A 26,020-nucleotide genomic window follows, 5' to 3' on the forward strand; every position below is an offset into this window, starting at 1 on the left:
ATTTCAAAAGATAGATTTTTGGACATACTATATATCCTCTAAGTTTCATTGTGATTGCTTAAATATTCTAGAAGTTACATATTCCCCACCCCCCTCCCACCCGGTCTAAAAGGATCCAAAAAAGCCCGGTCTGAACAGCGTTAACCCTTTTCGGACGAGTGGGGTCGAATTCGACCCCTTCGGAGTCGAAACATTTTCCCCTCCCCTACACAGGTAATTTTTGCTTGTATGAAGCTGCAGTGACGGGGAAATCTATACAGCGGTTATCCAATTACATAAACATGGCGTCGGTCATTTTGCTTTTAAGAAAATTTCCAATTTCTCTTCGGTTTCGTCGCTCTACGTTTTGTTTACATCTGTGGAAAGGCAAGCTCTAATCAAGCTTTAGAAATGGTTTTGCGGGCTAGAAGTGATCTTGAGGATGAAGAAAGCCTGGAAGACGATTTTGACGATCGTGGGAACTGTATCTGGCTCATTGTTCATTTATTTCATGAGACGGAAGTTTTTCTCAAGGATCGATTCAACCTTTTCCACCATGTCACAAGCCTTCGCTGCTAGAATAGGAGATAGAGCTAAGAATTCATTGCTTATTCTCTTTAATGTCTTAGACGAAGTTTAAAAATGGTTGTTTGAACACAACACACAATTACAGTGCAAAAAGGAAAAAAAAAACAGCAGAAAAACTATGCACGTATACAAATAACAATGACGCTACAGCAACTACTTAGTAAAGGAAACAGTCGACTAGATTAAATTTTTCAAAAAAAAAACTATATAATGGCTAGATTGATCTATAAATAAATTTCACATTTGAAAAAACTAAACCAACACTTGGTTTACAGAAACTAGATTGGTGGATAATTTAAACGGAAAACATGGAGATAATTTATAGGGAAAAATGTGTAGAGGAGATTAACAGAGAAACATCTTCCACTTGCTCGTGAATGCGGTCAAACGATTACTATTCTCACTGCATACATAATTAGCCCGTCACGCGGGAATGGCTTAAGTTCGTTAAATTCCGGTGTGTTGTACCTGCGCGCTAGTAGCATGATGCATTGCGACCTTCGCTTCAAATATCACAGTTTCAGTCACCTCGTGGCCAGTTCAACGGAGTTCGGTGAAGTGACGTTTCAAAGTTTCTTTGCATATGACCGCCACCAGCCCGTCTTGCTCGACGTTGAACCAGCTTTGCCGGCGGCCCCGGCTTTTGAACCTTCTGTGCCAGTGGAGCCCGCTCCGGCCCTCGTGGTCGAACAAGAGGTACTTTTTTCAGTTGTGTTCTTCATTTTTCGTCTTGTTAGGTTTTTGCATCGCGGGTCGGGTCACGGTTTTGTCGTTTCGCTTGCTTATTCCGTTCCCACGTGCTTTCATGTCTGGCTCTTTTTTCAATGGTGTTTACTGCTCGCTACTTTCGGTTTAGGGATTTCATGCAGTTTTGGGTCCGGGAAATTTACCATTTGGCCCGCTTTACGTTTCTTGGTTTGGTTTTCCGTTTTAATCGTTATTTTATTCTATCTACATGCAGCGCGATTGCCTTTTGTTTTTTCTACCAATTATTGGTCATATTGTGTTATTAGTTCGCTGCTTGTCAGCTTTTACCCTCATGGGGCACGTTCTTTATTTGGGATCCCTTATGTGCATATTTTTGTTTTTGAATTTCGTTTGTTTGGGTTTGTTTGTCTCGTATTTTGTGTTTGCCGTTCTGTTGTGGTTTACAGTAAATGTCCATGTTTCCATGTAGTCTATGTTGCTATCCCGTGGCGAGCGCGTGCGACCTTGGGAACCGCAATGCAAATTTGCCCTCTAAGTCAGCGGTCTTGAGCCTTTGAATAATGTTTTAATGTTTTGAGTTTTATACGTTTGTATGGCCCGGAGAGTCAGCAGCCTGGAGAGCTGTAAAATGTTTTGAGTATGGCCTGGAGAGCCAACAGCCTGGAGAGCTGTAAAATGGTTTTTTGAGTATGGCCCGGAGAGCCAACAACCTGGAGAGCTGTCAGATGTTTTTTGAGTATGGCCTGGAGAGCCAACAGCCTGGAGAGCTGTAAAATGTTTTCTGAGTATGGCCTGGAGAGCCAACAGTCTGAGAAGCTGTGGAAAGTTTTTTGAGTATGGCCTGGAGAGCCAACAGCCTGGAGAGCTGTGAAATGTTTTTTGAGTATGGCCCGGAGAGCCAACAGCCTGGAGAGCTGTGAAATGTTTTTTGAGTATGGCCCGGAGAGCCAACAGCCTGGAGAGCTGTGAAATGTTTTTTGAGTATGGCCTGGAGAGCCAACAGCCTGGAGAGCTGTGAAATGTTTTTTGAGTATGGCCTGGAGAGCCAACAGCCTGAGAAGCTGTGAAAAGAGCTGTGTGACACAGTAAGGTGAGTTCATTATGCTTGTACCGTTTGGAAAGGCAGCGGTTGAGAGAGTTTTTAGTATACTCAGTGAGTGTTCTATGCTTGTGGTCCCAGAATAGCCAGCGGCCAGGAGAGCCATAGCATAGTTTTCATTGCTGTTCTTTTTCAGTAGATTATATGGGCGTCTATCAGTAATGATTCCTTCGGTACATCATGCAACTCAGTTATTTAAAGAATTTTGCTTTTCGTCTTAAATACAGATCATTTTATATTTGTTTTAACTTGTCTGTTTTTGCCTTGGGGTGGGACCTTCCCCCCTGGCCCTGTTGACCTCGGGGGGACCTTCTCAGTGTCTCAATTTCGGACCTAGTTCGGAGCCTGGGGTCAACAAAGGGTTGGGTTCCCTTTTACTTCTTTCGAGAATTTGTTTCGGCTTTCATGGAGTTTTAGGTAAATTCTCCTTTGTTCTCCGCAAGACTAAGTGCGGCACAGTGGCACATCTCAAAAGGAAACGTTCCTCTCCGCTACATTCCACAGGGAGCCCTCCCTTTGTTGGCCCCTTGCCTCCTTCGGAGCAAGTAGCGTCTCGCCCAAGTTTAAGTAATCTGGCTCATTTGCCCTTGTGCGACCCGATTCACGTCAGGGATGGCAATGTAATAACCTGACCGTTTGGAATGACTTTCTTGAGAAATAACCTTGTAATGAAGTTGACATTTGGAAGTTATCAGGCGGAGTTCCATTTAAAGGGAATTTTAAGGACGGGTGTACAATTCCAATTATTCCAAGTTCTCCCAGTTCGTCTCCGATTTCGTAATGCAACGAGTGACCGCGGGGTTATGGCTGTTTGGGGCCCGGTACATAGTGTGGCACCCCAGCGATTAGTCGCCCCCGCAGGGTTTCGGCCCCGAGGAGGCACCTTAAAGGTCCCCCGCGTATGTGAATAAATGTGTGCATTCGGCGAACTGCACCGGGAAAAATCTCAATCAGTTCTGCAAAGGATTTAAATGGCCGTTGAACTGCGTTCGCAAGAAACATCTTTTGGTTGAAGATATGGCTGGAACGTGTACGTTGAAATGATTCCGAAAATGACATGGAAAGGATAATCCAGGGACGAATCTTTGATTGTGCCATATCTTGTTACTCGTAGAACTGTTGGGCTTTTTGGCCTGGGATGTTGAATGTCATAAGCCTGGGAATAAGCTTGCGTGTTGTCACCACGAATAAAAAGTTCACGTGTTGTGCCTGAAGTCTTAAGGTAATTTCTGGTAGCCTATTAAGCCGCCTAGTGCCTACAAATACTCGAACCTCAGGCTTACCATACTATCTTTGTGACTTTGTGACGTTTGTCAGTTTTTCACTTATCCATTGTGGGTTAGCCGGGATCCATCTCTCGGGTAGGCCCTAGCAGCAGTTTTATGTTACGTTTTATTTGCTCATTAAGGCTGATATTTCATTGGTATTGATGAATCTCGGGTGGCTTTTTCAACATGGGTGCGTTTTCTACGATTCATACGCGACTCTGTGCGTCACGCCTTTCCCGCCCCCGAGGAAAAGAGAATCAAGTTCTCAGCGTTAAGGGAAGATCGGGGCGAAGATATTCATTTGTTCCCTTTCGTGGACCTCAACACAATTCAACGCTTTTCAGGGAAGGTCCTCTTTTTTTTTTTTTTTTTTTTTTTAGCTTTTCCTCCCCGGGATGTAAATTTCAGAGTCTACTCGGCCTCCGTCAAAGTAGAAGCTGGCCATCGCACAGAAATAGAGTATTGGCCTTTTCGTGACAACTGCAAGGATTACATTCCATGGGAGACCGAACTCCACGCTGTGCATACGCTTTATTGAGATGCCTCGAAGGTCCTGGGTTCGGAGCTTTGCTATAAAGGACGGTCGCAGTTTGGTGTCGAGAGATTTCTGGATAGAAGACTCGCAAGACATCAGTATCTTAGACGCTCGGGCTCTGCTGCATGCACTATTTTCGTTTAGACCCCTTTATTAGATCAAGTAGTGTTAATGAACACACTGACAGCCTCGATTTAAAGCTAACAACATTTTCAAGGACTTTGTCGATTGCTGCAAAGAATTCGCTATAAGCCTTGACGAACATAATGTTTCCTTCAGGTAAACCCGGCTGATTTTCCTTCTAGAAACGTATCGGACATGGATTGCAAATTGTCAAAGTGCTTGGGTGCAGGTCGCGCGTCTTTTTGGGCCTCACACCTTTGACCTCGTGTCTTTGAATAACAATTGTCAACCCAACAGGGCAGGCCACTGCTTGCCCCACTTTACACCTTGTGCAGCTACGGTTTTTAGCGGCATCAACGTTTTTGCAAAGTCTCTGCCGTCGAAGCACAACTTGTATGCATTCCCGCCATTTGATTTAACAATGCCTCTTTTAAATGCATGCTTGAGCAGGAATTTTACGGTGCGTCTGCTATCATTATCCCGGACTTGAGGCCTTAAGCGCTTCTGGTGGGCGTTGCTACAGTCGCTTCAGCTGCTTCAGTGATATTTATGAGGCCATCCGTTGCGTTCGTTAAGCTCATCTGGTCTCATCTTTTGCGTTATGTTTCCATGGAAGTCAGCCCGATGCTGTTCATCTTACCTTAATTCTAACGATTCTAATGCCAAATGTTGCCAGATATGTAAAACCGGACTTAAACGTGACACTACGGCAACTGTTCGCGTGAATGAAGCCGCAATCCAGGAGCGCTTTAAGGGACTTTAATCTGTCGTGCGCCCGAGCCCTTATCAAAGGCAGAAATCTGCACTCGAGCAGCAGCTTTTCCAGTTTTGGGGGCTTTGTCGCCCCCAGGACGGTGATTTTCTGTACTTTTGATAACATTGTTATATCTCTAATTTCTAAGATAAGTCCGGTAAACTAGAGTGGATGCGTCCTCATGTTTTAAAGCTCCTTGTTCCAGTCCAAAACACTTAGCAGCCGGGTAAGACAATTGTCTTATGGGTCGTTTGAGAGCCGGCGATGATAAGCTGGGGCGTCTTAATGATTCTAATTCAGTTTCCCATCCCATTGTCGAAGAGTATTTTTAAACTTTCAGACAAAGGCAAGCGGGTTTTGCTAGTACACCTGCTTAAGCGTTCCCTTCGTTTTTGTTTTGATTTGTTTTATAAAAAGTTATATATTTCAGCGACTTATAGCTTTCCTCTGTGGTTAATATGTTAGTCAGGTGCCCCTTTCGCGCGCAGGTGAATATGTCCCCGTTAGGGATGCGATATTTTTTGTACTTGATATTTCCGCCGGGAGTAGGTTTCCGACCTCGGTCGCCTTCAATCTTGTAACGTATTTAAGTTTAAGAACGGGAAAACCATTTGTTCGAGTTTACTCTCGTTTAGAATTTTTGCGAAGGTTCGCCCTGCTCTTTCACCCTGTTATGATGTTTGCCCCTTTGGCTGGATTCAGTATATATTACATAACAACATTACAACGCCTTAAGATACCACTGGACCAAGGGTACTTTTAGAGCCACATAACGTATCGCAACGGATCAGTAGTTGACAAGCCCTTCACGAGTTCCGCGGTTCGGCTGAGAAAACTCCGTTTAGATTCCAAGCTCCATGCAGGGGAAACTTCGCATAGTTTTTGGGTAGAATTTTCCATCTCTTAAAGGTTCTTAGGTTGTTCTCAGGAAGTTGTTACTCAATACTTGGGCTTGGGAAGTAGGTAAGTCGCGAAGAGGTATATGCAGATCTCAGATGCTAAGTTATACACACTCCTTACCATATTAGAAAGAGTACTCCCTTGGGCAGCTTCTGGATTAGTAACACCGGTGTCACATCCTGGTGTTTTGGAGACTGCTGTAAAGGTTGCCCTAAATGAACATATGGCTGGAGGGTTTGTGGGGTTTTCTGAGTAATGGAAGGAATAAAGTTGAAGATCTTTGTGAAAGTGTTTTCTCATGAGTTTTTCGCTCTTTTCGCCCTTCTTTCCGGAATCGACAGCAGAGTGTCTGGGGCAGGAGCGGGTATCCTCCCATAACTTAGCTTCCCGTGTCAGGGCAATTGTATTCAGTGAGAATGTTTTACTATTCTCACTGCATACATAATTAGCCCGTCACGCGGGAATGGCTTAAGTTCGTTAAATTCCGGTGTGTTGTACCTGCGCGCTAGTAGCATGATGCATTGCGACCTTCGCTTCAAATATCACAGTTTCAGTCACCTCGTGGCCAGTTCAACGGAGTTCGGTGAAGTGACTGTAAAAGTTTCGCCCCTCCCACCTCCCCTGGTGGCTGTCGATCACTGCTGTATCCTACATTCTACACGCCAATTGCCCTGGCAGTCGCGGGTATCCTCCCATAACTTAGCTTCCCGTGTCAGGGCAATTGTATTCAGTGAGAATGTTTTACTATGCAAAGCTATTTGTTTTTTCAATTTGAATAATGGAATTCAACTTACTCAAGAAAACAGACAAACAAGGAGGCGCTCCGCCTATTTTTCGGGAGTAAAAATGATATCTCGCAATTAGAAGCACAAGATCAACGGCTGTGTTAGTCGGGATTCTTAACAGCCCCATCAAATGGAGATCTGTGAGAACAAACTCAGTCCCAAAGCCCTTTTGAAAGAGAAATTGTTTAATATCTTCCCAAAAACATTGCGTTATGGGACAGTTTAAGAAAAGATGGACGATAGTCTCTGTTTCTTTTGCACAGAAGCAACATTTATTTGAAGGTATAAGATTGATTCTCTGCAGAAAATCATTCGTGGCAATCCTCCGATGTAAGAATTTAAAATGGAAGGTTGTTGATTTGGTGGACGCCGTACAAATAAAAGCAATTGTGTATGCTACTTTCCAGTCTACCTCACAGTTGTTCTGAACATGAAGGTCTCTCAGCCATTTTACTTGGCTTCCAATGGGTGGGATTTTTTCTCTCTTTAAAAGAGAGGTATACACAAAATGATTGATCTTACTCTTAGATGTAAGATCAGCTAAAGATACTCCTTTCATAATGTTCTTGTCTGGCGCCTGAGGATTATGTAGCTTCCTTATAAAAGACCTTATAGCTGAAAGAACGGCAAATGATTCAAACCATTTTAGCTCGGGGAACTTAATCCTTAGCTCGTCGTACCTAAGCAGGGTGCCATTCTCGTCCAATAAGTGGGAAATTTTGCAAATTCCGTGGTCCAACCACTGTTTATGGAAAACGGGTCGGTCGTTTATTCGAATAAGAGAATTGTACCAGATGATCTGGTCACCCACATTTGCATCAGTGATGTCAGTGACATCCGTAAAATGTAACTCTGCCCAGGCTTCCAGTACCTCTTGGACGAAGGAGTTACAGACCCCTAACGTGGGGATGTCGTCTTTGTGAAGATTGCAGGTGAAAATATCCCTTCCTCCATGCTTTTTAAGACTGTCCTCGAAAACAAATTTCCATTTCTTATCATTTGAGGATCCAGGTATTATTGGATCCAGGAGACTTTGAGAGATTGATTGAACTTGTTTATATCAATCATTTTCAGGCCGCCCTCCTTGTAATCTTTAGTTATAAATATCCTTTTAACCTTATCTCCTTTACCATCCCAGAGAAAATCGAAAAACATTTTATTGACTTTTTTGTAATGCTTCTACGGAGGTGGTTAGCGGGGTTAAAATATAGACCAGTTGGGAAACCAGGAGACTTTTAATGATGGTAATGTTTCCGTGTTTGAACATTTTGGCCAAGTTAAATTGGCAGGTTCGATTCGAAGCTCACTGGAAGCTGTCCTATGAACTGCTACCACGTGTTTCATCCTATGTTATACTAGAGTGAAAGTCACATTATTTTGTGTATAGGAAATAGCTGTTGGCTAAATGATTGTGCTAAATGAATAACATATAAAATAGCCTTTTTGATGACATATACATTGCCTAGAAAAAAAGTAAAACATCTTGAGAAAACTCGTTCAAACCTAAAAGTTTTTATTATAATTTGCATAATTGCATAAATTATGTATGTTTATCGGTTACCATGGAGACGGATATAAATTATTTGTTTATGTTTTGGATCAAAAAATGTTCAGAATTTTATAAGCTTTTTTTATAAGTGTACTCCTTGATAAAAGCATTTTGTTTTGTAGCCCTGAGAACCATTTTCTGTCAAAAAAATATTCAGTCTGAAAAGGGTTGAATATGATTTCTTTAACTGTAAAAATTTTAAGCTATAATATAAATTCAAAAGAAATAAAAGACTTTTTTAACAATATCCGCAAAGAGTTTCACACAGTAGCAACATCTATCTTGAAATTCAACTTGAGATTGTCATGTCCCCTTTTTTTTGGAAATTATTATAACTAGCTGTCTTAAAAATGTCTTTTACCTGAAATACATGAAGGTTGAACTCCTGTCCACATGCCATTCGTCAGGCATTTTCGTTCTGATATTCCCTGAAGCCAGTAACCAGGATTACAAGTGAATAAAGCACGTTTTCCTTCCCAATACTGCTGTCCGTGAGTATGACCATTCTTCAGGCTTTCCAAAGGAGGACAAGATCTGTGACCTTCATTAAAAGGCAGTAAAGGGAATTACAATCACACAACAAGTCCAAGGAAACTCATTTTTTATACGACGAGGTTTTGTTTATTTATTTACTTATTTTGTTTGTTTATTTGTTTGTTTTTACCAATGCTCCTGCCTTGCAGCTTTCATTGTCAGTAAACTTAATAGGGTTCCTTTTTAAGAACTATAAATTCTTGAATATATGCGTATAACGAACTTGTTACATCTTTTACTGGTTGTAGAACACGATTAAGGTAGTTATGTGGACTCGCGTTATGAGAAAGTATATAACAAATACGCTTACACGAAGGCTGTATACCACTCCAGTTACCACAGGGTAGACACTTTCTTGTGGTCGGTCCAATCAAGCGATATCCCGGATGACAAATAAACGACACGGATTCACCCGTCCAGTGTCGTGAGCCAAGCTTTTGTCCGTTTGATGGTGAACCAGGATCACCACAATTGACCAATGCTAAAATAGGATATTGGAAAAAAACACATACTTAGTTTTTAGGGGGCGGGGGAATGCAACTTCCCATACATTCTCTTGTATAAAATCTGAGCGACGTTCTCACAACTTCAAAGTTATCATCTGAGGGGTAGTCAGCGGCTGCCCCCAAGACCCATGAGGAGCTCCTCTAATTCTGAGCTTTCCACAACAACAACAACAACATGGGGCCAGTTAGAGAGTGTTTTTTTGTTGCAAAACCAATTCATTACGTAAATGGTAATGAAGACGTGGCGATCGAATTTTCCCGTGCCGGTCGGAGCTATTGTTCTTGCGCATGCTCTATTGTTTCAAGCTTTTAATTGACCTGGCCGTTCTTTGTTTTACCTCCTTTGTGGTCCCTTCGTAAGGCGACATTACAAAATTCTGCGTTTTATAACTAAACAACGTTGACAAACTGCTAGGATAAAAACCGTGCATTTACAGTTTTAGAAAAGAAAGTTGCGACCCCTTTACAATCACAGAATCCACGGCATTGTAGTCGTGATTGCTTCCAATTTGAGATAAAGATTGGCTGCATCATCGTCCAAACACCGCTGACTAGATTGTGACAACATCGCTATTCGGTTTCAGACCTTGTTTCTACCCCCCTCCCCCCACCCTGTCGTAGACTTTAGACACGGGTTTTAAATCCATATTTTTCGTTTCATACACTGTTGCAAACAATTTGTAGGTTTAACTTTTTACAAAACGAATTGTTTTGTAAAAAGTTAAACCTACAAATTGTTTAGTTACAAGGCAGGTTGAGCGAGGATAAAACTTAGAATTGTTTAAAATATGTCCGAATCTGTCAAGAGGTAAGTGTCCTCTTTTTGGTTACACGTAATGCTAGTGCTCTTTGATTTGAAGTTTGATACGGCAGACTACAAAATCTAATATAAATGCTATGTGAAAATAAAACTGAATATATATAGCTTTTGATTCACGTGACCGATCCTAAGTTTTGGACATTTTATGGTGTCATTTTCTATGGTCTATAATATTATGGAAAAAAATGGTCGATATCTTTTACAACATAACATGGAAAAGTTACCGGCGAATTAGATGAAAAATCAGTGTTCATTTGAAGCCAGGTAATGTGTGGAAATTCCACCCTAAATGTTCAAGCTGCTTTTCTTCAACTCGCTTGATAATGTCTTTTGGAAAAGTCGCGTTGATATTGTTATGGTGTTAATGAGAGACGTTATATAATAGTGTTAATTAATAAGGCGAAACGGTTACGTAAGATAGTTACGTAACGCTAGTCCCAAAGCGGAACTTTATATAGTTAAGCTATGCGTGTTTGGATTGAGAATTTGTGTAACTTGCAATTGGTTTAGTAAGTGTAGAATAAACTTCGGTCGGCCTTTTATCAACGGAGTTGAGTGATTTATCCGCGGTAAGACACAACAACTGGCGACGAGGATGACTTCGCCGGAATCGACAACGCAGCAAACGTTAATAGTGAATTCTTCGTTTATCGGCCAAATCGAGGAGTTTGTACGGGGCACGGACTGGAAGCATTATGTCGAACGCGTAGAAATGTTCTTCGAGGTGAACAATGTGCTGGAAAGGGAAAAAAGGACCGACAATACTTACCTTAATGGGAAATAAGATGTATGGGCTACTAAGAAGCATTGTATCGCCGAGGAGACCGAAGGAGTTGTCTTTCGCGGATATTGTTGATAATTTGGCTAAGCACCTGGATCCGAAGCCGATAGTCATAGCCGAGCGTTTCAAGTTTCATAAGGCGGAACAGCAGCAGTCGGAATCTATTCGAGAATTTCTGGCTCGATTGAAAAAGTTGGCGGATAATTGCGAGTTTGGCGGTTATCGCGAAGAGGCGATACGGGATCGTTTCGTGTGTGGTTTAAAGGAGCGAACGATTCAACGCAAGTTACTCGCGGTAGCTGACTTAACTTTACAGACGGCTGTCGAAAAGGCTTGTGCTGATGAATTGTCCGAGAAGGAAACCACTGCATAAAATGGAGGAAGTGTGGAAGAAGCAAAGAAAGTGGCAGTTACGTTTCCGGAGTGCTTTCGTTGTGGAAAAGTCAATCACTCATCGGACACGTGTTTCTTTCGCAATTCCAAGTGCCATGGTTGTCAAAAAGTTGGTCACATTGTGAAGAAATGTCCTGAGAAAGAGCAAAAACCAGAAAATGTGAAGAAGAAGTGGACGCCAAAGTCGAGATCTGGGAAAAAGAAGAAGAAACAACAGAAAGTTCGTTTCGTCGAAGAAGATCTGGCAGTCAAGCAATAAGCGAATGGAAGTGATTGGCCCATGTTTACAGTCTCAGATTCCCGTGGAAAATGTAAAGAGTTTATCGTGCCAGTTGCAATAGATGGGAAAACTGTGGACATGGAACTTGACACCGGAGCTTCTGTAACAATTATTCCCCAGAGTGTTTGGACTGATGTTCTGGCGTCAAAACCAGTGGACCGCACAGACGTGAAGCTGCGAAGTTATTCTGGTCATGAAATTCCCGTTATCGGAGAAGCTAAGGTTCAAGTTACGTATCGTGATCAAGAAACTGTATTACCGGTTGTTATCACAGGAAATGATGGCCCAATGCTGATAAGTCGTGATTGGCTGTCCGTGTTGAAGTTGGATTGGGGACAGATCAAACAAATTTCCTTGGAGCCTGTTAACAAACTGGACTTACTTCAAACGAAGTATTCATCGTTGTTTGATGGTAACCTGGGAACCATTAAAGGAGTTACTGCACATTTGAAGCTGAAAGAAAACGCAGTGCCGCAGTTCTTTAAACCCAGACCAGTACCATTTGTGTTGAAAGAGAAAATTGCTGACGAGCTTCGCAGACTGGAAAAGATTGGTGTGCTGGAAAAAGTGGAGTTTTCGGATTGGGCCACACCCATCGTCCCTGTGCTCAAACCTGATGGCAGTGTTCGCATCTGTGGCGATTACAAGGTAACGATCAACCCTGTCTAGGATGTACCGGAGAACCCTATGCCTACAGCTGATGACCTGTTCGCCCAGTTAAATGGAGGGGAAAAGTTTACAAAGTGGACTTGTCTTCAGCGTACCAGCAAGTGCTTTTAGATGAGGAATCGAGGCAGTAAGTAACGATCAATACACATCTTGGCCTATTCCGATACACTCGCCTGCCATTTGGTGTAGCGTCCAGCCCTGCCATCTTTCAGAAGATAATGGATTCAGTTATGAATGGTCTTCAGGGGGTTGGTGGCATTCTGGATGATCTCATCATTACTGGCTCAAACGATGAGATGTATTTTCGTAACCTGGAAGGCGCTTTGGAGCGTATGAGCAGTATTGGAATCAAGTTAAAGTCGGAGAAGTGTGTGTTTATGAAGCCATCCGTTGAATACTTTGCTTTTGTTGTGGATCGCGATGGTATTCACCCATCTCCTCGTAAGGTTCAAGCGATTCAAGAGGTGCCAGTACCGGAGAACCCGACGGAACTGAAATCCTTTCTGGGATTAGTTAATTATTATCGCAGATTTATTCCGGACATGGCTACCCTGGCTCACCCACTGAATCGTCTATTAGCTCAGAACATTCCCTGGGAATGGACCAAACAATGTCAAGAAGCATTCCTGAAGCTGAAAAGCATTTTGCAATCTGCACCTTTGCTGACGCATTACAACCCAAAGAGGCCGGTGCGACTGGCGGTTGATGCATCGTCGTTTGGTTTAGGAGCGGTGTTATCACATGTTTCTGAGAATGGGGAAGAGAAGCCAATAGCCTTTGCCTCCCGTACTCTTTCCTCGAGTGAGCAAAACTACTCCATGATTGAAAAAGAAGCGTTAGCCATCATCTTTGGTATAAAGAAATTTCACCAGTACCTGTTTGGTAGACGGTTTCCTTGCTGACTGACCACAAGCCTCTAACCTATCTACTTGGTCCGAAACGTGGAATTCCAGTACCCGCTGCGTCTCGACTACAGCGTTGGGCCATTCAACTGGCGGCTTATACGTACGATATTGAGTACCGAGCATCCAAGAACCATGGAAATGCAGACGCATTGTCCCGCCTGCCTAGGAAAACTACAGGAGAAGCTGATGACTGGTCGACAGAAGGTGATCAAGTCAACAGAGTCCAAATTGAACTTGCACCCATTACGGCAACCAGAATAAGAGAGGCCACAAGAGGAGATCCTTTTCTTTCACGTGTCTTGCATTATGTCCTGCATGGCTGGCCAGCAGAAGAGAACACACCGGAGGAGTTCAGATTCTATCGCGCCAAACGTGAAGAGTTTACAGTTGAGGATGGTTGTTTATTGCGTGGTACAAGAGTAGTGATACCCACCAGATATCGAAAAGAAGTGCTAACCGAATTACATCTAAACCACCCAGGAATGGTGTGGATGAAGTCTTTGGCTCGACTGCATGTTTGGTGGCCAAACCTGGACAGTGACATCGAACAGACCGTGAGAGATTGTGCTGATTGTCAAGCCAACCGTCGCAGAACGCCCTTAAAAGTTAGCAACCCTTGGATCTGGCCAACTCGCCCCTGGCAGCGTTTACATGTGGATTTTGTTGGTCCCTTCAATGGAGGAATGCTCCTTGTTGTTGTTGATGCCAAGTATAAGTGGTTAGAAGTTGTCCCAATGTCGTCCACCAGTGCCAGTGCCACAATTAAAGCTCTACGTGGCTTGTTTGCATTTGCAAACAAGCCACGTAGAGCTTTAATTGTGGCAACTTGAGCTTTAACTTGTTTGGTTATTTTTGCATTTTTACGGGTTTAAAGCACATTTTTATTCATTTTGAGTACTTTGCAATGATTTTGGATGGTTTTCTGGCATTTTGGAAAAATTTTGAAATCCAAGAAGATGACAGATCCAAGATGGCGGCTGTTTTGACATCATGATGTAATTGTCACGTGATGTGACGTCACCATCCCACGTGACGTATACCAAAAGAAAGAGTTTCGGACGTACAATACATCCTATAAGTTTCATGGTGATTACTTAAATATTCTGGAAGTTACATAGGGGGGCTTCCGAAGCCCCCCCCGGTCTGAGAATTTCCAAAAAAGCCCGGTCTGTATAGGGTTAAGAATTTACTAATTCCGTATTCTTTCATTTACGCCGAACAGACTTGGCAGAAAGCACTGTAAGCACATAAAACTAAAAATATAATTCAAGCGCGTACAAGGAACTCAGCGTTAGTTTCTGCCATCAAAATAATTCAAGTATTCATCGAGACCAGTTTGATGCAGTTTTAAAGGGGCTATGTCACGGCTAATTTAATTTTATGTTATAAAATTTTGTCAAATATTCGCTATGAAACTGAATGTTTGCAAAGAAATTAATTCTATGACTCTAAATGAAAAAAAACATAGCTTCATTGCAACCAAATGTGCTTCCCGAGCGTTTTTATTAAAGTTACAAGCATACAAGATTCACTTTGAAAACTGTTCCGCCGGACCATATTTCAAAAACCCACATCGCAGTCCGTTTCAATCTTCGTCGCTTTTGGCCATCCGCTTCTTCTTTTGTATTTGCTGCGTTATTGAAATGTTCCTTCACTGTTTTAAAAGGGTATTTTATATATTTAAACGAATTTGATGGTCATTTTATATGCCTATGATTGGCTTAAATCCGTGACACGGTCCCTTTAATTCCTTTCAAAAAACATTTTCGAGTAAAGGTTGAATGGAACGATATCCATGTTTATAATATTCTTCCAGTCCGGTGAAAGCGGACCTGTTCATTGTGTTCCGTCACATATGTTTGTCTCTGTGTTTTCGTTTTTTTTTTTTCTAGTTCCTTCGCTCAACTGTGATCCACATTCAGTAAATTTTCATAATGATAATTTACGAGAATCATATCCTCCGTTTTAACTCTCAGATAGACCAAAAGAAGACATAAAACTAACGTTAATTCTACTTTCTCGTGGGTATATCGAACGCAGTGCGGCCATGTCCGGACGGAAGCGGGAGTTTACCGGTACAATTGTTATGTACATAGGTTTTATTTTACCAATTTGACCAATCAGAGCGCGCGTAGCATTTGAGTTATTTTATAAACTCTCATCAACCATAGCTTTCCGAATATGCTATAATTGCTGATAGAACAAGATCGCGCACGCGTTGTTCTTTAAAGGGACATTTTTTCTTAATCATTTTTGGCTTAAAATTTAATAAAATTGTACGTTTTGGACTTCAATTCTATAGAGTATTTGCTAAAACAATTGGACTACTCGCCCTTGTTTTCTATTAGCGATAGTTACTTCGGCTGCGCTTCGTTGACAATTCGCTCATAGAGAACTCAGGCTCGTAGATCGTAATTGTTAAAATACGGCAGAAGTTAGTTCCGCAGCTATGGCTGTCCCTTGGGAATGAGCTCGTTAACTCTTATTTTTGTCACTAATTAGAACAAAGCAATAGCTAAGTGCTACTTACTTAGAGTTGTGTTGGCTTCTGCTGTCGCATTCTTGTCGTTATAAAACAGACACGTGTAGGTCCCAGCGTTAACTGGCTTGAAGTGATTAATGACAAATTCACTCTTTACTAAATCTTTACCGCCATGCATCGTATCAGAAATAATAAGCTGCCCATCCTTGAACCATTTGGCTTTGGGTATCGGCAAGCCACGAGCAGAACAATTTAACTTCACTGAATCACCGACATTTGGTACTTGAATTTCACTGGGAGGGCTTGACACAATGTAGGGATTCACTTTAAAGAAACAAATAACATTATGATTATGACCACTCATTCCTTAACAATATTTTTTTGTTTGGATTTTATGCTTACCCGCATCTTTTACAATGATCCATGTTACTGATAACACACTTCCTAGTTCATTAGCTCCCTCACACAGGTATGCACCATCGTCGTCCTCTGTCGTGTTTTTAATCGTAAGTTTGTTGCCATCAATGACGTGTCTGTTTGTTAAAACTTGATTGTGTGTTCTTGTCCATTTGATTACAGGGGTGGGATAACCAAAGATGTCACACTTAAGAATTGTGTCCCATGACTTGTAAGCAGTTATCGATTTCTTTGGTTCTGACAGAAATTTTGCTGGCACTGCAAATATGATAAACAAGACAGAAAAGGAAAAACAAAATGATAATGGTTAAGGATATATTGAAGACTTAATTGGATTATATTTTGTATTTATTTCTTTATTTATTTACTTATCTATTTATACGCAACATTTCTTGTACATGTCTATTTATTCACGGTCAAAATAGCACTCTTAGAAGAAAACGTACCTTGAATAATAATAAAAAACTCTTACGATTTGTCTAAATAAAGGAAACCACTTTCATGCATAGAATTGCAAAATGTTTCTTTTAACATAAAACAGCTGGAAAATTGAAAGTAGAATGTCGAAGATCTGTTGTACTTCTAAACGTGGTGTTTAGACGACTTAGCCCTATCTGCACAAGTGGTGGGGTGGGTGACACTCCCGACCTAGTGTCCTTCTTTTCTTTTTTTTGCAATACTGAAAAGGCGATTTTGTATACATTGCCGTGGAAACCGCAAAACGACATGCAGTTCTAGCCAAAATCATGTTTTGGACATGGTTCTTATATCTTTCTAGTTCTTTTTTTTATGAAATAGTAATAAATTCTTATACAACATTAGGTTTTTTTTGCCTGATTTTGTTTCAATTTCAGTTATTTTCTGGCTTTCTCGGTGAAATCCGATATGACAAATAACACCCCCACACCCCTTGCACCACAGAAGTGGTAACAATTACATAGAGGATAATACATGCGCTCACTCGTGAGCTATCGATTTGAACACTCGAACATAAATTTCATATCTCCGCGCAACCATGTATTATTCTGTTTATTATATAAACCTACTAATTACGATGTTTTTTACGTTTTTCCAAAGATTTCCGACCATTCTCCGAAGATTTTCGAAGATTTTGTAAATGTTGTCCGAAGGTCGTACGAATGATTCCGAACATTTTCCGAACGTTTCGGAAGATTTGCGAAGATTACCTAAGACTGCCGAGGAAGATCCGAAGATGTTTCGACTTAATATCAATAAACTTTGGGTCATTGAACATTGAAACATGGCAAACCCTGCGAGCTGATTGGTCAAAAATGATATCACACATGTGTGGATATCATTTTTATCCACACATGTGTGATACCATTTTTATCGATTTGCTACCACTTGCTATACCACCACAGTTTTGTATAATAAAAAAGCTTATCACGTTATTTTCATGTAAAATACCTTTAACAGTTATATTGACTGACGATTGAACTCTGCCCAATAGATTCTCCGCTGTACAAGTGTAGGTACCGCGGTCTTCAAAATGAATTTCCTTTATTTCCAAATTTCTCTTCTCGAAATGTCTTCTCTCTTCTTCAATCGTCTTTCCATCTTTATACCACGTGATGACAGGCGGTGGGAACCCAGCTGCTTTACAGGGTAATGTGACGTTTTGTTTCTCTTTAACTGTCACGGAAGAAGAAGGCTTTGAAACGAAATGTGGTGATTCTGAGAAAGATAGGTCACACAGGCGTTTGTCACATTTCGCATATAAACATTCGATATCATTTTAACAGGAAGTGGCTCTTGTGTCGCTTACCACTCATCAATATTATAAAATATTCTTATTTGGTTTTCGCTCAACACCAAAAAAAAAATATGAGTTCTGTTAAGTTTCCTTTTCTTCTGACAAGCATCCTCGCCACTGAGAGTCACTGCCAGAAATGTTTAAATTCTTTTTTATTTTAATAAACCCATTTCTGAGTTAATGGAGGTAAGCAGGAGCCCATTACCATGGGCTCCTGTGGTAAGAAATAGATCGAAATAAAGGCAATAAGCGGCAAAGTGATTTGCACATCCTGACAAAAACAGTTGTCAGCCCACAAGAAGTTATTTGATACGACAAATGTTAACCCGGTTTTCACAAACGTACATCACATTGCACTTTTACTTTCCTAACAGAAAAAAATCTTACCTAACTGGCGTCCATTACTAGAGCTTGTTTCCTGTTGTGTTGATTTACCAGGTGGACCTGCAGCCCCAGGGGGTCCTGGTAATCCTTTACTGCCTCGCTTTCCTTGCGAGCCAGTAGAACCTCTTGTTCCTTTTCTTCCTCTTTTACCAGGAGGGCCCTGGGGACCCGTAGGTCCAGGTGAACCGGGAGGGCCTGGTGGGCCTTGAGGTCCAACACGACCTGATGAAATTAAACACTTTCAGTAGGATGATGTCACACTTAATTTAACCCTGCGATCAGACCTCGCCTGAAGGTTTTTCTCAATGTGAGTTTTGATCGATCAGGATTTATTATATGTAATTTGGTGAACGTAATTAATTCGGTGATCACATCCATCCACACCACTGCTCATCGACAGCTCGTTATTAATTGTAAGCAACAGAATTCAGAAGCGGTGGAATATTTGCCTTTAAATAAATCATTATAGATTTTTCAGGACTTCAAATGTAAACAGTGGTACTGTTCTCTATCCGTTCGTCTTTTCTCAACTGCGTAAGAACTCGTGAACAAGTACATTAACAGCGTTCGAGTACCAGCCTTAAGAAATAAACAACAACGGAAAATTAATAAACAAACGAACAAACAAATCAATCAATCAATCCATCAATCAAAAACCTTCCAGCATTCTGGGCCCAAACAACGCCTGTGGAAGGGACTAGGCCACTGCCTGACTCGTCCTCAGTCGTCGTGAGTCCTGAAGTGAATACTTCGCGCCTTTCAATGTTCGCATAAGAGACGATTGGGGACGAGTCAGGGACATTGCAATATGTTTAAGACCAACCTAAACAAGGACCCCTTTGGAGTTTTATATAGTGTGATGCACTATTACACATCTTGAGGACAAACGTGAAATAGATAAAAAGGTGGGCCAGGCTCTGGAGAAAAATGTCAGTGACGTCATTAAACGCATAAGGACAAAAGAGAATTTCGATGTGACATTTGACTGGATGATTCTTGATGGTAGTTGGCGGAGAGCCTTCGCCGTTGAAATGTGGTTTTTTCTTTAGCAAAAACATATTGCTCTCGCTGTGCTTATCTCTACTTGATGTGGATGTACAAATGATTGTCGAGAAACCTAACAATAAAATGCTGGTAGGTTACTCTTTGAGAACAGCCCGTTCAGAGATGCAATACTGTATAGTTATTTTATATTATTGAAACCGAGATCAGCTGTGTGTGGGTCACGTGACCCGTAATGAAGAAGTATTTAGCTACACAAACATATTACCTTCCACGCAAACCACCTTCCCCTGACTTTTTTCCACTGTCACGTTCTGTTGATTGTAAACAAAAATATTATTGTGATCAATTCGGTTTTAAGATACCACTCTTGCAGGCTAAAATAAACCTTTTATTTAGATAGCTATGAATGGGTTGCTAACATACGTATAGTTGTTTGAAGGCGGTTAAGATTGTAGTCTGTTCTGCAAATCAGTCACAGTGACAATAAAGAAAATTCAAAGGAAATCGATTAAAATCATTTAATTACAGTCTCCGATTTAGTTAGCAGAATTTCTGGAGGTCCAAACCTTGCATTTAATATAACTTTTTTTGACAGAAAAAAAAAACACAGAAAAGGTTACCCTTTTTAAATACTTTCGATAGAAAATGGTGCCCCCTTCACATACCTACAGAAGGGTTATTAATTTTTTACTTTAATAACCCCTTCAAGTACTTAAAATCAGTATTTAATAGCTACAATGACAACGATAATCTGTTAATCCCCTCACTATCAAGGTGGCCTTCTTCCACACAAAAAGAAGGGGGAGGGGGTGAAAATTTTCATTTTTGCATTCTCTTTTTTTTCAGTTTAGGGACCGGTCATTATTTATCGCCTGGGGGGGAGCGGAGGTTTTTGTGCTAAACATAGTGAAATTCAGAAAAATTGAGCTCAATTTCCATAATGGCGGTACGACGCGTGTTATGCTACTCTTCGGTATTTTATCTTCTTATGTGCCTTCTCAGTATTCATACGAACCGAAAATCATTTCATTCGGTTTCTAAAGGTATTGGCTATGACCTTACAACGTTAGTTGTCACAAGGGATGTATCGACTCCAAGGATCGAATCCATCCTTACGCACCGCAAGAAGTCAGCAAAGACAACTGTCATGGCGTCAAACTCAAGGATATTGATGGCAACTCGCATCTTGCGTTTTGCACTGGCGGCAAATCTTGTAATTCTTTCCAATGATGTCTCCTTAAATCCTGGTCCTGCTGGATCTTTGCCGCAGGTTGCACCCAACATCCCGAGTGACGAGTCTTTTTCGCTGGATGAAAGTGTGCTGTCGAGTCAGTCGTCTGGTGGTTTAAATGACACCTTTGGTTCTTCGATTGAATTAGACCACTGCGAGTTGTTCGCTCATTTCGATCTTGGTTTGGATGATAAAGGCTTAAGGATTGGTCACTGGAACGTTAATCGCTTAACTTCAACTAAGTTTGATCAGATTACACTTTTCCTCGTCGGAAAGTCTGGTAGGCCTCAAGTTGACGTGCTTTTCTTAAATGAAACATTCTTAAAGCCTGACATTCCAGACTCACTATATGCTGTTCCTGGATTTACAATCTATCGCTGTGACAGAATATCGAAATGTGGTGGTGGCGTATTGGTCTTTGTCAATCAAGATTTGTGTGTGAAGCGTAGAGCCGACTTGGAGAATACTGACTTAGAGATCATTTGGCTAGAGGTCTTTCCTTTCAAGTCAAAAAGATCGCTGTTTATTTCGGGAATTTATCGTCCGCCTTCGTACTCTTCTACTGACGACATTCGCCTAGAGGCAAACATTGAGCAAGCTTATCTCCTGAACAAAGAAACTATTTTACTGGGGGATTTCAACATCGACGCTCTTAATCGGTCAAAATTTGATAAACACCGTCTTAGCAAAGGTTTGAAGACAATGAATTTTAATCAGCTCGTAAATGTTACAACACGACCAATTAGCGGAACCTGTCTGGATCACATTCTTTCCAATCAGCCTCAAAGGATACAGAATATTATATGTCCTGACATTGGTCTTGCTGATCATTTGCCTTTGTTTGCGGTGAGAAGATACAACAATGCAAATGAGCGTTGTATTCGTAACGCGTCAAAGGGTAGCACCTTTATTCGATATCGTAACATGAAAAGATTTAACGAGGAACAGTTCAAGTTAACTCTTGAGCAGACCCCCTGGGATATTGTCTTTGTTTTTGACGAAATCGACGATATGCTGGAATCTTGGGAGAATTTATTTAATTGTGCGCTTGATCAACACTGTCCGTGGCGGAATAAACGGGTCGCACTTGCCAGCCAAACTCCTTGGATGTCTAACGCCATTATTAATCAGCTGAGGTTGAGGGACACTCTATTAAAAAGATCTAAACGTTCAAACAATCCTGACGACTGGGCCGAATACAAGAAAGCCAGGAATAAGGCAGTTGGCATGTTAAAGAGTGCTAAACGAAAGTATTATGTCTCTAAACTTGAGAATAATAAAAACAATGCCAAAGAAATGTGGAAAACAATCAAATCAATTTCTGGATCGAACAAACAGTCTAAGCGTGTGAACAAGCTTAAAGCTGATGGGCGAATTTTAGAAGATAAAGAACAAATTGCTTCTGAGTTTAATTCTCATTTTACGTCTATTGCGGATCAGCTTAGATCACTACTTCCTCAAACGAATTTTGACATCTCCAAACTTCGCAATTATGTCAGTTCAAGAAAGGATGCTAGCAACACTTTTTCTATCCCTCCTATCACAGAAAGCAAGATCATCGATTGTCTCAAGAATATTTCTTCTAACAAGGCCAGTGGCATTGATAATATCAGTGCGCGGATGTTGAAATTAGCAGCTCCAATAATTGCTCCATCCATTGCTAAATTAATTAATTGTTCATTTGACACATCAGTGTTCCCTCAGCGCTGGAAAACTGCAAAAGTCACTCCGTTATTTAAAGGTGGGGATACAGAAAGCGTAAACAACTATCGTCCGATATCAGTGTTGCCAGTACTTTCCAAGGTAATCGAGAGGCATGTACACGACTCGCTATACGGCTATCTTATGGACAATAACTTGATTTATTCTAAACAGTCTGGTTTTCGCAAGCGTCACAGTACAGAAACTGCGCTTATTGGAATTATCGATGAACTGCTATTCAACCTTGACAATGATCGCGTGAGTGGTATGATTCTAATTGATTACTGCAAGGCCTTTGATATGGTCGATCACTCGATTTTATTGCAAAAACTTCAAGCTTATGGGCTTGACGACAAATCAATAAATTGGTTTCGATCATATCTAAATGAAAGGCTTCAGTTGGTATCTATGGGTAACAAAGAATCCCCTACTGCTTGTGTTCGTCATGGTGTACCTCAGGGCTCAATTCTGGGTCCCTTGCTTTTCATCGCTTTCATTAATGATCTTCCGCTACATGTGAGCTCTGCTCAGATTGACTTATATGCAGACGACACAACAGTAACCTCCACCGCTAACTATGGTTCCGTTGATTTCTTACAAAGCTCACTGACTACAGCGATTTCTGAAGTCGACCAATGGGCAACAGCAAATAAACTTCCTCTTAATGAGAGCAAGACAAAAGTGCTTACCGTCACTGGTAAGCGACTTTCAACCAGAATTAGCCAGGACCTTGCTATTGCTGTTAATGGAAAACAACTTGAAAATGTCCAATGTGCAAAGCTTTTGGGTCTAGAGATCGACCATGAACTAACATTTATCCCTCATGTGGACAAAATATGTATAAAACTGTCGCAGCGGATAGGAATTTTAAAGAGGATCAAATGCTGCTTACCTTTAAAACATAGACTACTTTACTATAACACCATGATTAGACCGATTATAGATTACGTGAGCGTGGTTTGGACCAGCTGTGACAAACATACCCTCACACGTGTTCTAAAACTGCAGAAGAGGGCTGCAAGAGTAATTCTAGATGCCGATCGCCAAGCGAACTCTGTCAAACTGTTTAATAGACTTAACTGGATACCATTTACCGAACAGGCTAAACTAAGTAAGTGCTGCATTATATACAAGCGTTTACAGGGGCATGTACCCACCTATCTGAAAAGCTTACTTAAGCTTACTAGCGAGACTCATTCACGAAATACAAGATATGCCAATTTTAATATTGTTCATCCAGTTATAAAACGATTAACTGAAGGTGGCAGAACTTTTACCGTGACTGCTTGTAAAGAATGGAACAGCCTACCCCTATCTATGCGAAAATTGTCAACAATTAAAGCTTTTAGGAACTCTCTTTGGAAGAGAATTTTTAAAGAACAGCAGTTTTTAAATCATTTTATTCTGTAATTTAGTTACACTTTTACTCTTTTTACCTTTTTAATATTTTATCTCGTATTTCTTGTATTTTTATTCCTAATATTTCATAGTTTTAGTTTATCCATAGTTTTAATATTCGTATTGTTCTGAGTATTTTTATATTTTATTGTAAATAATTATTGAGGGCCACTGGTTTGTTAGTGTTTTTATGCTATTTTAGTGCTACCCTCGTTAAATAAAGACTTTACCTTACCTTACCTAATGTTATTTCATTTAAGTGATCCCCCCTCAGTTCCATCGATAACTTTCGTGATCCCCCCCCCCCCCCTCACCTCCTTCCCTCGATGTCTTTGCACACATATTCAGTTATCAGTATGGAGCCCTGGCAAAATTATCTACTGCAAGAGAAAAGGTGGTCGTAACTCCGGTGGTATTGTTTTACTTTACAAAAATGCATTACATGATTGGATTTCAATTGTGAAAAAATCACCAAATTTTCTATGGTTTAAGATCAACAAAGATTATACTAAAACCAACAAAGATATATACACATGTGGACTTTACATTCCTCCGCACAACTCGAGATATTTTGATAATGAATTATTTGAAGAACTTGAAACGGACATTGCACTTTTTTCCTCCCATGGATCGGTTCTTCTTATGGGCGACTTTAATTCAAGAACAGGGAAATATTCGGATAGTATCTGTCAAGAAGGGTCGAAAGTTATTCCAAATGACCGATCTGAACTTTCGCTTAATCCAACTCAGCGAAATAGCTTTGAAAATGAAGTGAACAATCACGGAAAAAGACTTCTTGAAATATGTAAAAGCGCCGATCTCAGAATATTGAATGGAAGAGTCAGTGGTGACTCTTTGGGGAGAGCTACCTTTCACGGGAGAAATGGTATAAGTGTAATTGATTACGCACTGTGCGATCAAGATTTATTCTTAACTGTTTCAAATTTTATAGTAAAACAGCCCACTTCATTATCAGATCATAGCCCTATAGTGACTTGGCTAAATATTAATTCGACCAATTCTGATACATGTATTCCAAAAGGATCGCATAATAACATCAAATCTTTAACGCGCATATCAAAACAGTTTGTTTGGGAAAGCGATTCTACGCAGAAATTCAAAGATGCTTTACGCTCTCCAGTTATCCAAACTCTCATACAAGATTACATAGACGAAAGAGCACATATTAACGATGTTAACACTTCCCTTGATAAAGTAGAAAATATTTTTAACACAACTGCAAGACAATGTTTAAAGATTAAAACCACAAAACAGCGTAAGCGTATCCAGTCATCGTCAAACAAAAAATGGTTTGATCGGGAATGTAGATTAAAAAGACATGAATTGAGGAAATTGGCAAACCAAAAACACAGAGACCCCCTGAACTCAATTTTACGTGAAAATTACCACGTCGTTCTAATGCAATACAAAAGTTTACTTAAATCTAAAAAGAACGACTATTGTAATAGCAAGCTTCATAACTTGGAGGAAGCTGTTAACAATTCAGATGCAGCTAACTTTTGGAAATGTTTAAAATCAATGGATGACATTATTAAAAAAAAAGATACTCCTTTAGTGTCAGAAGAAAATTGGCTGCGATATTTTGAATCTCTTCACTCCAATGATCGACTTAATCCCATTCAAGAGAAAATCTGTAACGAACTTCAAGAAGAAGAAGTCCGGAAAAAACAATTTCGGCCATTAGATCACTTGATTACCGAAATTGAAATACGAAAAGCTGCCAAAAAGTTAAAGAACAACAAATCTTCTTATTCAGATAAAATTAAAAATGAAATGATTAAAGCAAGTATCAACGACCTCATGCCCGTATATTACAAACTTTTCAATGGAGTTCTAAATTCAGGTTCCGTGCCTCAAACATGGTGTGGTGGTCTCATAACGCCAATTTATAAATCGGGTGGAAGAAGTGATCCGTCAAATTACCGTGGTATCTGCGTTTCGAGTTGTCTGGGTAAACTGTTTTGTTCTATTTTAAATCAAAGGCTTCTCGAGTATTTCAACACCAATCATATATTACACAAGTCACAGATCGGCTTCATGCCTAACAATCGAACAGCAGACCATGTTTTCACACTCCGAACTTTGATAGACAAGTACGTCCATAATCACAATGGCAAAATTTATGCCTGCTTTGTCGATTTTAGAAAAGCTTTCGACTCAGTCTGGCATAATGGGCTTTTAAGTAAGTTATTGCAAATTAATTTAGGGGGATCCTTCTACAATTTAATTAAAAGCCTTTATTCTAAGTCTTCTTGTTCGATAAAAATTGATCAGTATCAGACACGACCCTTTCAATATATGAGAGGTGTACGACAAGGTTGCGTTTTAAGTCCACTACTTTTCAACCTTTATATTAACGATTTACCGTTCTCATTTGAAAATATTCTGTCTGATCCTTTTGTCCTACCAAACGGTACAAAATTAAACGCTC

General features: G+C 40.5%; 1 protein-coding gene and 1 long non-coding RNA gene across 2 annotated transcripts in view; one reads left to right on the plus strand and one right to left on the minus strand.

The window, feature by feature from the left end:
- The window catches only part of LOC144665824 (uncharacterized), a 259,439-nt gene that overhangs the window by 232,042 nt on the left and 1,377 nt on the right, over positions 1-26,020 (plus strand). The window lies entirely within an intron of this gene.
- LOC144665686 (uncharacterized) overlaps positions 1-26,020 on the minus strand; it is a 69,541-nt gene that overhangs the window by 39,072 nt on the left and 4,449 nt on the right. Inside the window, exons 2-8 of the mRNA XM_078526973.1 lie at positions 19,504-19,549; positions 18,285-18,455; positions 17,504-17,770; positions 16,061-16,333; positions 15,707-15,982; positions 9,133-9,303; positions 8,650-8,829 (exon numbers count right to left, since the gene is read on the minus strand). Coding sequence (XP_078383099.1) covers positions 8,650-8,829; positions 9,133-9,303; positions 15,707-15,982; positions 16,061-16,333; positions 17,504-17,770; positions 18,285-18,455; positions 19,504-19,549 — 1,384 coding nt within the window. The remainder of the gene's footprint in view (positions 1-8,649; positions 8,830-9,132; positions 9,304-15,706; positions 15,983-16,060; positions 16,334-17,503; positions 17,771-18,284; positions 18,456-19,503; positions 19,550-26,020) is intronic.

The sequence above is a fragment of the Oculina patagonica genome, chromosome 9 (genome assembly GCF_052425735.1).
Source record: "Oculina patagonica isolate OP01 chromosome 9, crgOcupat, whole genome shotgun sequence".
NCBI classification, from domain to species: Eukaryota; Metazoa; Cnidaria; class Anthozoa; order Scleractinia; family Oculinidae; genus Oculina; species Oculina patagonica.